Source organism: Solenopsis invicta, chromosome 15 (genome assembly GCF_016802725.1).
Source record: "Solenopsis invicta isolate M01_SB chromosome 15, UNIL_Sinv_3.0, whole genome shotgun sequence".
NCBI lineage: Eukaryota > Metazoa > Arthropoda > Insecta > Hymenoptera > Formicidae > Solenopsis > Solenopsis invicta.
In genome coordinates, this window is record NC_052678.1 from 3,916,775 (window position 1) to 3,931,836 (window position 15,062).

The window sequence follows — 15,062 nt, forward strand, 5'->3', positions numbered from 1 at the left end:
TATTTTTAAAATCTAAACTTATAATTTTTCTCCTAAGTTAAAAATGTATTTACGTAAAAGAAAAAAATAAATTCTCCCGTAAAAAATAATATTTCTTTGTTATTTCATATAAACTTAATTTCAATAAACATTGAATTTATTAAAGGATTCACATTATAAATGTTTTGAGTAATATAACTTTAAAAAATTATGGCATTGTAAATGAATAATTTTCTTTTTTTTTTTTTAATTAACTGTTGATTTAATTTAATTTTAAAAGAGATAATGTACATAAAATAGTGCAAGCAATAACCAACAGAATAGATACAGAATTTGATTAAATTATATTAAGTTATATTTAAGGCTTGAGTAAGGCAACGATTTAATTACATAAGGGTGGAATGAACATCTTAACGCGACCCTGTAACTGAATTAATTTCACAAGCCGTTAACTTTAACCTAATTTAGTTACAAAAAAAATCTATTTATCCAAACCTGGTTAAAAAATACGGAGAACTTTAAAGTTTACTACATTGGCAGAAATGGACGTAAGTGAATTGTATCAAACTTCAAGCGGCATTTGGAAGGATTTTGATTGGCCGGTTTTATCACGTGATTACAAGAGGAAAGTTCAGACTGGTTCAGAACGTTCTCGAAAAACACAACAAGAGATTTGTTCTTTGCAGCAAAACTTTTTCGTGTTTTTCTCTTCCTTTTTCTCAAACGCGTCTCTCTCTCTCTCTCTCTTTCTGACCGTAATTATACATTTGTTTGAATTTTTAATTCCAACGCAACTTGAAAATTCAACACAACTTGGCCACGAAGAATAGATCCAAGATTTACGCGGCAAGTTGCTAGATCGCAAAGAATCTCATAGAACCTGTTCGCCTCCTCGCTGTGCAAAATGAATGTAATACAGGCCGCTCCGGCGAGAGGACGGCGCGCAACTTACATGAGAGGAAGAATAGCCGTCTCGGTGCCAATCGCGCAACGCACCGCGAACATCTTTCCGAAATATCGTGAGTGGCATCGCGTCGTGCATCGCCAAAGAACTAACGCATGAATCTAACATCTTCACGATTTACCGATTTACCTACGCTCTAAATCTCGTAGAGCGAAACGTCAATTAATTTATTTATTGTCACTCTAAAAGAGAGAAAATTGAGCTTGTACAATTGGAGAGCAGATTTTCAAAATGCGTTTTGTCCACAATTGCATTTTTTGAGTTAAAGATTTTTTTTTTAGTAAAGATATAAAATTAAAGAAATTAATTTTTGATATCGCACTTTTTCTTAACATTTCACGTTTTATTGGCATATTGTTATTTTCTGTAAAGAGCGTAGTTTTCTCATAGTTTTCTTCCTTGTGGTATGAAAATTATATTTTTAAATAATTTAATTTTTAATATATTAATTAGTTATTTCTTATATAAACTTGATTTGACATAAATTTTGATTTATTTACTTTTTTACTAGATTAAAAACTTATCTATGTAAAGGAAAAAATTATAAAAGAAAAAAATTATAAAAGAAAAAATATTTATTCACATAAAAAACAATATTTCTTAGTTATTTCATATAAACTTAATTTACAAGTAAAATATTAAATTTGATGAGCCATATTATAATTGTTTCTAATTTTAAAAACTTGAGTTTTTAATTTAACACAAATAATTTTTTAAACTACATTAAGTTAAAGTTAATAACTTATAAAATTAATTTAATCGTTAAAAGTTCAAAGTTATATTAAGATTAAATTAACATAAGTTAAATTAAAAGTTAATTTTGAAAAGCATTTTATTAAATTTCATATTAAATTTGAAACTAAATCTTAAAAAGTTGGATTACTCAAAACAATTATAAAATGGATCATCAAACAAAAATATTTTATTTATACATTATTTATATAAAATTAAAAAATATTGTTTTTTATGTGGAAATTATTACTTTTATAATTTTTTGATAGAGATAAGTTTTTAATTTAGGTAAAAAATGTATATTCCATTTAATTAAACATATATTCCATTTAATAAGTTGAAATTTATATTTAAAAAAAAGTTTGTTAAAAGTTAAAAATTAACTTACTTAAAAGTTATTAACTTTTAGCATTTTACTAGTTGCTGCGCAACCTTGCTTTTGATTGAATTAGATTTTTGTTCATGTAACTTTTAATAACTAAATAAATTTAATAAGCCGTTAACTTCGACTTAATTTAGTTAAAAAGATACATTAAATTAACCAAACCTGATTAAATTAAGATGAAATTTCAACGAAGTTCTTAGCAACTCTATGACTACGTAATATCTGTATGCGCGATTTCTAACGGTGAATTGATCGAGGTCGATTACGGCTTGCGTCCGTGTAATGATGTTTATCACGATTTTTCGCTAATTTTTAAATACTCTTTGAATTTTTACACATCTGGCTGACACGTTCTCCACTCAACATTGGGTGCCTATGCGTCATTTTATGCACGGACGCAGAATTCGATTCGGGTTTTCTGAGACCTTCAACGAGCTCTGGACCCGGAAATATCAATACAAAGACTCCGAGACACAATCGCAGAGAGAACTGTATTTCTACATCATCCTACTTGCCGAGCACTTCTCGCCGTAGCGTGGGGTGAGCTATAAATCTCACGCCTACAAGCCTCCTTTTATATAGAGACTTTATAATAGTTGACAAAATACGTGTCAAAATAAATATTTTTTTTCTTCACTATAGGCTTTTAGATAATTTTAACTTTAACTGTTGGCTTTTTTTCTGATAGTTTAGTATAATATAATTTTTTTCACAAATATTATTAGTATTAGTACAATTGTATTTTGATATTCTTATATAAACTGAGAAAAAGATATCTTAAAACTGAAAGATTTTATTGAACACAAAAAAATTATTTACTCGGTGCTACCAGTAGCTTATTTACTTGTAGTCAAGTTAAAAAATTTCTTAATTAAAATATTTATGTAAATAAATGAAGAAATAATTGTTAATCAAGTATTTTTTTCTTTCAGTCCCAGAAAATATTTACTGTGAGATTATTTTTATGTTCAAAATAACCAGAGTTTTTTTTAATCTAAGAAAACAATTTAATTAATAAATTTAAAAATTTTATTAGCTTATTTGTAAAATCATTATCCAGATTTAAAAAATGTAAAAATACAATTATATACATAATACATATTTACCTAAAAGTAAATATTTTTTTACATAAACGTAACAAACAAATATAATACTTGCATTAAAATATATGGTTTCAAGAAAAGTGTTTTTCATTCAAAAAAAGTTTTCTTTCAATGTTTAATATAAGTAAGTTAAAGATAATTGTAATTTTATAATCATAATGTTGCCAACAAACAGAACAGAATATTTTTTTCCCTAACTAATAACTCTTGGATAATTTTTATTTTAATATTCTTATAGCTATATGATAGAAAAGTAAATTGATTTACGTAAAAAGAAATCATATAAAGCCACTAAAAAAAAAAACGGAAATTCTTTCCGCAGATCACCTTGTATTTGTGAAAAAAGTAATATTATTCTTTTTCCATCTCTATTTTCATCTTAAAAAAAATTATAAAATTATCTTATATAATCCTATTTCTCTAATAAAGATATAATTTTTCGACGTTTGTTAGCTCGATCAATCCTACGAGATCGACGCCATTTGGTACGTCCAGCAACGTGAATTCCTGCGTAGTAATTGGTAAGTAAATGATAAATAACGAAAACGTCAGCTGCTCATTACACCTTATTCACGTCTTATTTGTGACAGCGTTAACAGCCGGCCGAGGAGACGCCAGGAACGAGGTCGGATTGGCAGCGATAGATCTTCAATACCCGTACTTGATTCTCTGTCAAATCAGCGATTGTCAAACGTATGTGAATACCCTGACGAAAATCAACATCCTCGATCCGATAGAAGTGAGCACTCGTAACGAAACTTCTTAAAATAGAAGATAAATAAATTCAATGAATTAAAGAAAGATTAATGATCCGTGATGGAAGAAGTAGAGAAGAAGGTGATACTGCGACCCCTATTTACATTTCAAAGATACCAAAATATATGATTTCAAGAAAAACCTTGTAAGGTTGAAACAACTGTAAATAATGTACAATTGCCATAAAAAAAAATGACTATATAAATTCAGGTGAAATTATGAAATTGCGATTACTCTTTTCTCTCAGTGTACCTTGAAAAAGTTTCAAAATGCACAAAGATAAAAACGTCATAATAAATTTAAATGTCGTCTATTGTGAATCGACATATTAGCGCCATGACATAACGGCGCGCTGCTAAAATGATTCCAAGTAATCAGTAATCGTTACCCTAACAGCACAAGATATCGCATGAATATTCCAGAATATTCTAGATATCGTACGAACATTCTCACAATATCGTGATATCTTGGGTATATTTGTAAAATATCACAATATTCGTGCGATATCATGTGCAATTAGGCTATCTAATAACAGAGGCCCTATTTTTGAAATCATGCGATTAATTTTCGTATACGAAAATGGCAAAATAACCAATGGGAGAATATCATTGAATGATTCCACTGGCTATTCTGCCACTTTTGTATACGAAAAGTATTCGCATGTTTTCAAGAATGGAGCCCCAGAAATATTACGAGTGGCCATAATACCTAAAAAGGAATCCGTATTACCTTCTCCTCAAATATTTCACGGAAGCAACTCCTTCGTTGCGCAATGTTGATTTTTTTTTTATTCTTCTTATCAAGATACTGATGCCCGAAACGATGTGCGAGCAGCGCGGCCGTGGGAACAAGCTATACAGATCGATCAAAGAAAAATTTCACGGGATCAACATCACTCCGATTTCGCGAATACACTTCAGCGAGTCGACCGGAATGGAACGCGTGCGAACCCTGTGCACCAGGGAATACTCAACCGTGGAGCTAATAGTGAAGCAAAAGTAACGAAATTGATTGAAATTAACCGTTAAACGTAATTAACCGTATGAACCGCCAACTATCTTTCTCAATTGTAGGTACTACGCTTTAGCCGCCGCTGCGGCATTGTTCAAATACGTCGAGTACGTCCAGCACATGGTTTACGCCCCGAAATCGGTGAAGATAGAGTTTCACGGATCGCCGAATACCACAATGATCGGTAAACTAAAACTCGAACCCTAGTTTCATACAAGAAATCAATAGCTCAATGAACGACAACGCAATCGTGCATTATGTAGATATAGAGAGTGCACGAAGTCTCGAGCTGGTCGTCTCCCAGTCCAAGCAGTCCATCGTCAGTCTGCTGGGCACGATGAACCGCTGCTTGACCCCTATGGGCAGAAGACTCCTGCGCGCCTCCATCCTTCAGCCTTCGTGCGACGAGCGTTTGATCGCTGATCGGCAATCTTGTGTAGCGGAATTGGTGGCGAATCAATCCTTGTGCATCAGTCTGCAGGTAGTCGCGCGTGGCTTGAGGGGATATTTTCCTTCTTGATCAGTAGACAATGTTTTTTTTAAATATTTATTCTTCATTACAACATTTTTTTTTTTATTTTAAAAGTTTAAAAAACACGTAAAAAAACATTATCTGCTAATTGGATTTGAAAAGTCAAAGAAAAATGTTTTTTTGGGACGTTTTTTTTTACAGAGACATAAAATTAAATTAATATAAATCTTGCACTCTCTTTTATTGTTATTTTGATAATATTTCAATATTTTTAAAATTTTTTAAATGCTACTTTCTCGCGAGTTAGATTACTACACAGATTACTAACAATTGACTAAGTTTAAATAAACTGCACCAACAAAAATTTTATGCTTTTTGCTATTATTAAAAAAATTTTAAAACAAAATATTTATTTTCTTATATTTGAAAAAGAAAAACTTTTAGAGACCTTTGCATTTTTTTCGTATGTCAAAAGGGAAGTGAAATAATATATAGCCACTCGTGAGCAAGACAAACTGAACAGAGAACACGGAAGCTAAACATTTATATTTTTGTACACTTCCTCCTTTATTATCTCTTTACACTTTTATACATATCGAAATAACCATTAAGCCACTCCCTGCAGAGAGAATAATTATTTTACGTAGTTACACACATCATTGTGCTACTCACACATTAACAAATTGATTGAACTCTCGATGGTTTCGTTAATATTAATAGTAAAAAAAAACTGAAATCACAACACAGTATTAATATAACATGAAGGCATATAACAAAGTGGTTGGGAACAAGTTACCTTCAGTCCTATTTTTTCTGACTTCTGCGATATAAATACCGGGGTTTCCCTAGAGGCGATGAAATAAATGATAGCTCTTCTGGATATCTAAAACAGAAAAACCCATTTTTTTTTTATTCAAAGGAAGTATAGTTATCGTTGGAACTGAAACCAACTAAAAATACCAAAAGTTTACAAAACTAACAGTCTTTGTAAGAAATCCTTTTTATTTATAGTGAAAATTTTGTAGCCGTTCTTATAAACAGAAATAATAAATATATAATAATGATTCTAGTTCCAACAAAACTAAAAAAAAAACATATAATGTAATAAAAAAAATTCATTTCTATATTTTCGTAATAATTTCCAAGAAATTTATCTCACAGTATGAAAAAACATGGTCTCGAGAAAACGGTTTTCAAGTTTTAAGTACACTTTTTTTTATATATTATATATATGTGATTTTTTACAACCAATCAGCAATTCTAGATTATTGTAAAATAAATTCTGTGCTTTCTTGATTAATTTTTGTTTTTCAAAATTTTCAAATATTTTCATTTCTGGGTTCCTTTGCAGCATGAGCCGTGCCCCCGCTTGTAAACGAACTTTGTCTTTTATATCAATGCCTTTTTTTGGCTATGATCCAACTCACATCGTTTTGTTTTAGAAACATTTTCAAGATTGCAATAACAGCACGTTGCTCACTGTTCAATAACAAATTATTTTAATAGAATTATACTTTGCATTTCAAATCTTATCTCACGGCTATATGCAAGTCGCAATAAATAAATATGAATTAATAGTATAATATAATTATAAACAGAACATAGCATGATAATGTGTATTTATAAATTTCCTTTTTATTCAAAATATCCGATAAACGTTGTACCATTAGAGCGCTTCGATGTTGACCTATGAGCCGCTTATTATTCTTGCTTATAACTACGTAGAATCATTAAATATCGATAAAACGATTGGAAAATGTCTAAAAGACTTCAAATATTAAGACTATTAAATAAAAAAACCGAATTTCTGGTTTAAAAAAAAAATACTTTTTTAAAGGATAAACGAAAAATTTTGTATGGTCAAATTAAAGGCGAAATTGACGAAATTATTTCAGAGAAAGGAATAAATAGATAAGTTTTCCGTTTTACTATTATAATAAATAAGGAGTTATTTACTATTATTTGAGATATAGGAAATAAACTTTGTAATATAAAACTTTCAAAAATATAAGAGGAAATAAAATGGAGAGAGAACCATGTCCATTTATTCATTTCTCTGAAATAAATAAATTCGCAAATGTCACCCCGAATTTAACTATGTAAACTTCCTGCCCCTACCCATTAATTATTAAATTTAAACCACGGTTCTGCGGTATCTGTAACGTCCCTTTTGCAGCCGGTGGTGCAACGCCTTTTTGGCACGGATCGTTTGCTGACGTTAGCAATTAAACCTCTGCACGTCAACGACATGCAAAATGCGGAGCGAAATCTAAATTACGCTCTGCTGTTGAAGAGCTGTCTGGACACCGTTCCGGAATTGGAGGCGATTCTCGCGACCGGTCTTCATCCGTTCTTCGTAAAAATGCGAAAGGTTTGTACTTACTCGCGGCTTACTGCACTGATTGTGAGAGAAAAAAATGTAGTTGCAATTACCACAATTTAATTATAATTCATAGTTATTTTTAACGCCAACTATATTTTTTCTTTTAACTATGCAAATTACAGTTATTAGTTATTATTATAAATAAATAGTAAGCAAAAGCTAAAAAAAGATACGATAGCTACATTCACTATAATTATGATTGTCTTTCTTACATAAAAATGTTTATGTTATTTTTATCCAGGATATCTCGATATATTAATATTTGAAATTATCAATTTATAGCAAAATTTTTCAATAATTGATAGAACTATAAACACAAGAGTATTCTTATTAACACTATAACAACAACAACAACTATAGAAAAATGAACCCTCTCATGTTCATTGTTTTATCATGTAATTATAGTCACAAATGTTAAACACTTTTCTCTCAGTGCAAACTGAGAACAAAAAATAATTGCATAACTGTAATTAAGTATATATTAATAGTTGCTTTAATCAATGCAAATTGTAGCAATTAGTTGTTTCTAGGAAAACAGTAAGCGAATGCTTAAAAATAGTTGCACCTACTTTAATTGTGATTGCATTTATTATATAAAAACGTTTATTTTACTTTTCCATTCGTACCTTGATATTTTACTACTTCATATGTGACATCATAATTTATATCAAAATTTTGTTACAGTTGGAAGAACTATAAACACAAGATTATTATTACTAACACTAGCAATAACAAGTCTAAAAATAGAGCTCAAGTGTTTAATCATGACAACAATTATAGTCACAAGTACCAATGCTTATCTCTCATTGTCAGTGTAATATTATCTGCTCGAGATCCGTTCACATCGATCGCATCGATTTTGTGTTCGTAGAATTTAGGAAACTCAGAATTCCGAGTTATGAAGGACAAGATTTTAACGCTGCTACACGCGGACGCGAGATTCGTGAAGGGATGCACTTCCTTGAGTATGCAGCGGTGTTTCGCTATAAAAGCTGATATCAACGAGTTGTTAGACATCGCACGGCAAATTTATTGCGAGCTAATCAGCGACATGAAGAGTATAAATTCGTTGCAATAATACGTTTGAATAATACATTTAAATCAACTGTATAATTTAAACGTATCATACATTTAAATTAAATGTATGATTTAGTAACGGAATTAACAACGGAAATAACTTCACACGATTTTACGATTCTATTTAAATAGACATGGTGGAGCAGTTAGCCATGAAACACAAGCTTCCGTTGTCCTTAGAATACAACACGAATTTGGGCTATCATATAAACGTCTTCTTGCCGCGAGACATGACAATCTCAGACTTACCGGGCGAATTTATTCAGGTAACTCGTCATTAATCAACGCGGAATTTCAATTGCGTCTAACACTTTTCGCGATTGCATATAGGCACGAAAGAACAGGAGATCCTTCACAATGACAACGACGGCGCTACTAACGTTAAACAAACAATGCAAGACCGCCTGCGAGGAGATTTACATGATGAGTAACACGTAAGTTATTTTTAGAAAACGCGTATCTCGCTCCATTAATGAAATAATAATTTTTGTAGATTATTGACTAATTTACTGGAGGACATACGGCAACACGTCGGCTGCTTATTTCAATTGAGCGCCGATGTGGCGGAATTGGATTTGGTTTTATCGCTGGCGCAAATCAGTTCTAATCCGGAATACGTGAGACCGTCATTCGGAACGAAATTGGAACTGATAAGTTCGTTACATCCCATTATGGAATTATTTAACAGAGAGCTCCCCGTGGCTAACGACGTGGTGAGTGTTGGATGTTAAAGTTCGTATCTCTCGAGACAAATCTACGACATTATTTTATTCCATCTCGGAACATGCTTCGCAGAGCGCTTCGACTACGCATAATTTTCACCTGATAACTGGACCGAACATGAGCGGCAAGTCTACATACTTAAAACAGATCGTTCTACTTCAAATTATGGCACAGGTGACGCGACAATACGTACCGCTCGATTATCTTCGCATCTGCCTCGGATCGTTACGTATAAAATATTCATTGCTAATAAACCATTAACCAAATTATAAAACCAGGATTAGTGTGATTGGTTAAAAAGTTAAAAGTTAAATATTAAAATTCGAAGGTAATAACTTGACTGATTAAAGATGAGTTTTGTTCGGTCATAGCTAGATCTTCGTAGATGTTCAGTGATATCTCTTCTACGATTTTTTTATATACCTTTTCAAGTTCATGAAACTGTGCGCTGAATGAGTTTTCGGTCTTGAAACACAGTTATAGAGTTGAGAAAGTATAGTAATATTACAATATTAAATTAATAATTAGCTCAAAAAGGTCTAGTGAATCCACACAAGGAATATCAGCACGAAAATAATCAAATGAGACTCGATCATCTTTAATTGTCTATCAGTTTATACTTTCCTATCATTAATGTAACTTACAGCTAATTTTAAATGAGTTAAATTTTTAATTTCAATTAGTTATTTTTAAAAATTGTAAACGAAAGACATTCTCAAGTGAGAAACACTATTACTTTGTTATTTTATATAAAATTATTTCACAAATGAAATAATAATTTATATTATGATTCATATCTGTAATTGTTATATTATTTAGAATAATCTCTAATTCTAAAAATTACGATACTCGAATTTAGTACAAATAATGCTTTTCAAAATTAAACTTTTGATTTAAACTTTTATATACCATTAACTTTAATTTAATTGAACAAAAAATATTGACTCGCTCAACCCTGCAATTCACACTTCTATAAGAAGAATCGAGCCAGTCTATAGCGTGATATATCTATAATCTTCGACAGAATTTTTGCTCTAAGAGCGTTTTGCAAAACTAGGTAACGATCCGACATATCGGTATCTCGACCAACGTACCCGTTACTCGAGTCTTATTGCAGATCGGTTCGTACGTGCCGGCGAAGAAGGCAACGTTTCGCGTTGCAGATCGCATACTTTGTAGGATTAGCTCTCGCGACGACGCCGAGCTCAATGCATCCGCCTACGTCCTCGAGGTGAGCGTGCGGTAACTGTAATTATACCTCGATACCTCCTTTTCCCCTTTATTTTTCTGTATACATGTATATATATACGAGTATATAAAGAAATACACTCTTTAAGAATATATATACAAGATGTCCCGAAATTAAGATAGCCCAGCAACAAAGTAGTCGGAAAATTAAGTAAAATAATTATTTGTAAATTTGTATTTCAAACAGCTCTTGAAATATAAGACTTTAAAACTGACCAATCGCAACTTACGTTAAGCATGCGGTGCGGCAGCAATTACATTTAGTGATCGCATGACAAATGATCGTCTGAACAACTTAAATTAAATTCTTATGTAAAAAGCGCACGTTTGAAATAAACATTTACAAATTATTCTACTTAATTTTTCGAGCATTTTCTTACCGTAACATTTTGGTTCGCGAATTTCGGGACACCTCGTAAATAATAAAGAGAATATTGCGTATGTAAAAATATTTCGCACACGTACGCAAACAGCGAGCGTGCTCCCGCGTGATTATCTAACCAGATGCTGACCGTGCCCAACATCGCTTGACCTTAATCGTCTAACGCGAACCGGTGCTTTCAATGCAAGACTATCGACACCTAATTATGCGCAGTGCCACGGTTAAGTGTATGCCACTGATTTGTATATCTTAGATGAAGGAGGCGCAATACATCCTGCAATCCGTCACACCCAAGTCTCTCGTCGTGCTCGACGAGCTCTGCAGGCACACCACGGTCGAGGAGGGTTCCGCCATCGCTTGGGCGATATGCGAGAAATTATCGCTGACGACCGCGTTCACGTTCGCCGCGACGCACTTTTTACACCTCACTGCGCTGAGCAGCATGTATCATAATGTCACGAGGTATGCAAAAATCTTGCGAAATTTTATGTATAAATTGGCAGAGATGTATACAGGGTGTCCCGTCTAATTAAACTGTCTTGAATATCTCATGAAATTGCTTTTAGCGAATCGGACAAATGTTGCGGAAGATATTTGTATTTTCGAAAGGGGCAAATGTTATAACAGACTAAAAATCTTTCTTAAAATCGTATTTTTTGAAACTCGAGGTATCTAAAAATCATGTAACTGCACATTTCAAATTGCATAATTTGTTTGAAAAATAATTACGTTTTATACTTATGTATGTACATTAATTGATTTATTTCATTATTTTGTGCATTAAAAGCATTAAGGTACAAAAAAATTGATGATTTGCGAAATATTTTATGCACGTCATTACGACATATTTCAACGTAAAATATAAAATATCTCGTAAATATTATTAATTTTTTTTATCTCTAATTTTTATATAATTAAAGCGATCATGTAAAAGAAATTATAAATTACTTGAAAAATTGACAATATTTACTATGTGACCTTTGAAATGTGACCTTTGAAATCGATTTTTTTCGAAAAAATTGATTTTAAAATAGTTTTTTTTTTAATTCAACTTTTTTCAAAAAAGTGATACCGTTATATAGAATATAAAAAATTATTTTTGTATGAAACATTTTTCCTTGTATAATTGATACCTTATAGTTTCAAAAATATTTGCTAAAAATACTAAAATCCATTATTTTTAAAGGGATGTTTCAACCCCTAAATTTCGAGATAAGTAGATTTAAAAAAATATGAATCTAATATATGTTTTTTAATGTTCTACAACATATCTAAAACTCATCAAAATCGGTGAGGGACAATTCAGTCCCTCCCGATTAGTGCTTAATAATTTTCTATGCGAATTTATAATATAAGCATTGACAAGGTTCCCAAAACTTCGCACCGCACATTTATCAAACTTAAAACACAGTTTTTAGGAAGAACCCTAAATGTAATATCACGAAATTAAATTGCTAATCTTGTATTTTGTACTTCAAATCGAAATATTGTCGGCATTTTGTATTGCAATTCAAATATTTCTTTTGCCAATTGCCAATATTTTCTATTTCGTATTTCAAATACTTTTTGCCCCGTTATAAAATGAGATATCGTAACCATGGGTTTCCAGTCACTGCTTCGAGACGAAAACCGCGGAGCCGGAAGAATCAAACGACCTGCATCTGATATATACTCACAAATTGAATCCAGGAATTGGACCCACGGACCACTACGGGATCGCTCTGGCGGAAGTGTCGTCTCTACCGAAATGCGTTACGATTAAAGCGCGAGAGTACGCTTCCCAGCAATCCGCCAACGCGCAAAGCGTGAGTAATAAACGTTCTAATTACTAAACGTTGTTAAACATCTCTCGAATACTTTTTGTCCTTTCCAGAATAATTTGGAATCCATCGCGAGTTCCCTGTCATGGGAGAAATCGTGTTACGACGCTGTCGTTCAGTTACGCGCGCTATTGGAGGATAACCGTTTCACTTTCGCAAATATAATAAGTGTTATGAAGGAATTGGACCTAGGCAAGCATAATGAACAAACGAAAAGAATGCAGGTTCCAGTAAAGTCCCCGAACGTCACACAGGTTCCAGCAAAATCTTCCAACACCATACAGGCTCCAGTGACATCCTTGAACGTCGCGCAGGAACGCAAGGAAGGGGAGAAACGTGAGGAAGATAAAAATCTCACTGTGGCATTGTACAAAGATCTGGCGACGGGGACTAACCGTGATGCATCGTCGTCGCAACGAGCGAATAAGGATGAACGAAAGGAGAACGAAAGCGAGGTGCAAGACGAGCCGATGGAGATCGAAAACGATGATCGGAGGGAAGATTCTCGTCAATTCGCGAAACCGACGATCGAAAGGCAGATTTCAGTGTCGATTCACGAGATCATAGTAAATCGAACGGCAGTCTTGTCGCCGGGTGCAACCAACGAGGATCCATTGATTGTTAACCAGAGCTCTTTTTCGCAATCTGCCGTGAACGATCCGCGATTTTACGTTTGCACGTCGTTCGCGGCGAGCAGCCCGAAAGCGACATTGCCGCAGCGCGAAATAAATTTAGGATCGAGCTTCGCCACAAGCTCGATAGTACTTTCTCAGGCGAGAACCTTAAACAACTCCTCTCTGCGCTCGTCCCAATATCACGATTATTGCCTGTCCGAGGGAGAATTCACTCTACCGTCTTCTTGTTCGGGTCAGTCGACTTCCAGCGAAGAGGCGAGAAAAAACGCGCGGTTGAAAGAGGCCGAGATTTTTCGGCAGATCGAGGGCGACGCTTTCGACGAGAAGAGATTCTTCAACGACGTGGAAGAACTGCTGGAAATAGTTCTTACCGACGACGATGACGTGGTGATGTCACCGGCGTGAAATAAAAATGTTTTTATTGTGCGTTAATTCATTCGCGTTCTAATAAATTACTCTTTGACAAGTTAAAATTATCAAGTGACTCTTATACATTAGAAAATTTTTTTCGTATAAATATATTTGTTTTGACATTATTTTCTTGATTAAAAAAATTTTTTCCAAGCTTAAAAAACATTACTTTTATACTATCTAATATTTATTTCTAAGTCAAGGAAATAATGAAGAAATATATATAATTACTTGAATAGAAATAATATATTTACTTGAACATAAAAGAAACTTTTTTTCAGTGTACAAATACTTTAATATCTGTAAAAAATGTTTATATAGTTATTAAATAAGATTATATAAATATTATAATTAACTACAGTCAACAAGACGTTTCGAAAAAGATGTTTTCGAGAAAATAAGAGAAATGCGTAAGACACAAATATCGCAAGGTGTATATTAAGCGTTAATTTATTCGCATATTTTAACAAAAAAAATAAGAAAAAAACGTTAAGTAACAAAAATATAAAAAAAATTTTATTCACGTTTAAAAAAAAAGTAAAGATGTTAAATGACGTTCCCGTTTTATCTGTTCCCTTATCGCACCCGCATAGATAAGCATGTGTGTACATGAACCAAGACAACACAGAATATTTTAAGAGAGACAAATATTCTTGATTTCGGAATATTACAATGAAATGTTCTGTCAGTCACAGAACATTCTATTTAGAAAATATTTGGATCATTTCAAATTCATCAATGTCAATGTTCAACAGAAAAAAAAATTTGTAATTGATGTAAGATTCGTTAATACGACCGGTTCTTCTTCACTGAATTTAAATTTATTACTGTATAATCAATTAATTAAAATAAATTTGTATTTACTTCGTAGGCACACTAAATTTTTTGCTCAACGGATTTAGCATTCACTTTCCAATGATATCATACAGTTAAAAAACAAACCGCACAATAAATTGTCATTAAATTATCGTTCATAAATTA

General features: G+C 32.4%; 1 protein-coding gene and 1 long non-coding RNA gene across 2 annotated transcripts in view; one reads left to right on the top strand and one right to left on the bottom strand.

The window, feature by feature from the left end:
• Positions 1-165: 165 nt before the first annotated feature.
• Positions 166-14,237, top strand: LOC105205496 (mutS protein homolog 4). The gene is made up of 17 exons (XM_026139823.2): positions 166-998; positions 2,462-2,600; positions 3,617-3,684; positions 3,754-3,902; positions 4,724-4,917; positions 4,993-5,114; positions 5,194-5,411; positions 7,579-7,773; positions 8,657-8,843; positions 8,995-9,128; positions 9,193-9,296; positions 9,356-9,575; positions 9,658-9,759; positions 10,703-10,816; positions 11,469-11,677; positions 12,825-13,020; positions 13,089-14,237. Exons 1-17 carry the CDS (start codon positions 884-886, stop codon positions 14,073-14,075), a joined length of 3,453 nt encoding a protein of 1,150 aa, XP_025995608.1. The 5' UTR covers positions 166-883; the 3' UTR covers positions 14,076-14,237.
• Positions 5,464-15,062, bottom strand: part of LOC113005000 — a 51,379-nt gene continuing 41,780 nt past the window's right edge. The window contains exon 2 of the long non-coding RNA XR_003269331.2: positions 5,464-6,285. This is a non-coding gene — a long non-coding RNA (uncharacterized LOC113005000). The remainder of the gene's footprint in view (positions 6,286-15,062) is intronic.

Bases quoted from the DNA above. Each gene is read 5' to 3' on its own strand.
- LOC105205496 (XM_026139823.2), top strand. From the start codon at position 884: ATGAATGTAATACAGGCCGCTCCGGCGAGAGGACGGCGCGCAACTTAC. The intron at 3,903-4,723 runs GTGAGCACTCGT...CTTCTTATCAAG, and splicing joins ACATCCTCGATCCGATAGAA to ATACTGATGCCCGAAACGAT. The intron at 13,021-13,088 runs GTGAGTAATAAA...TGTCCTTTCCAG, and splicing joins AATCCGCCAACGCGCAAAGC to AATAATTTGGAATCCATCGC.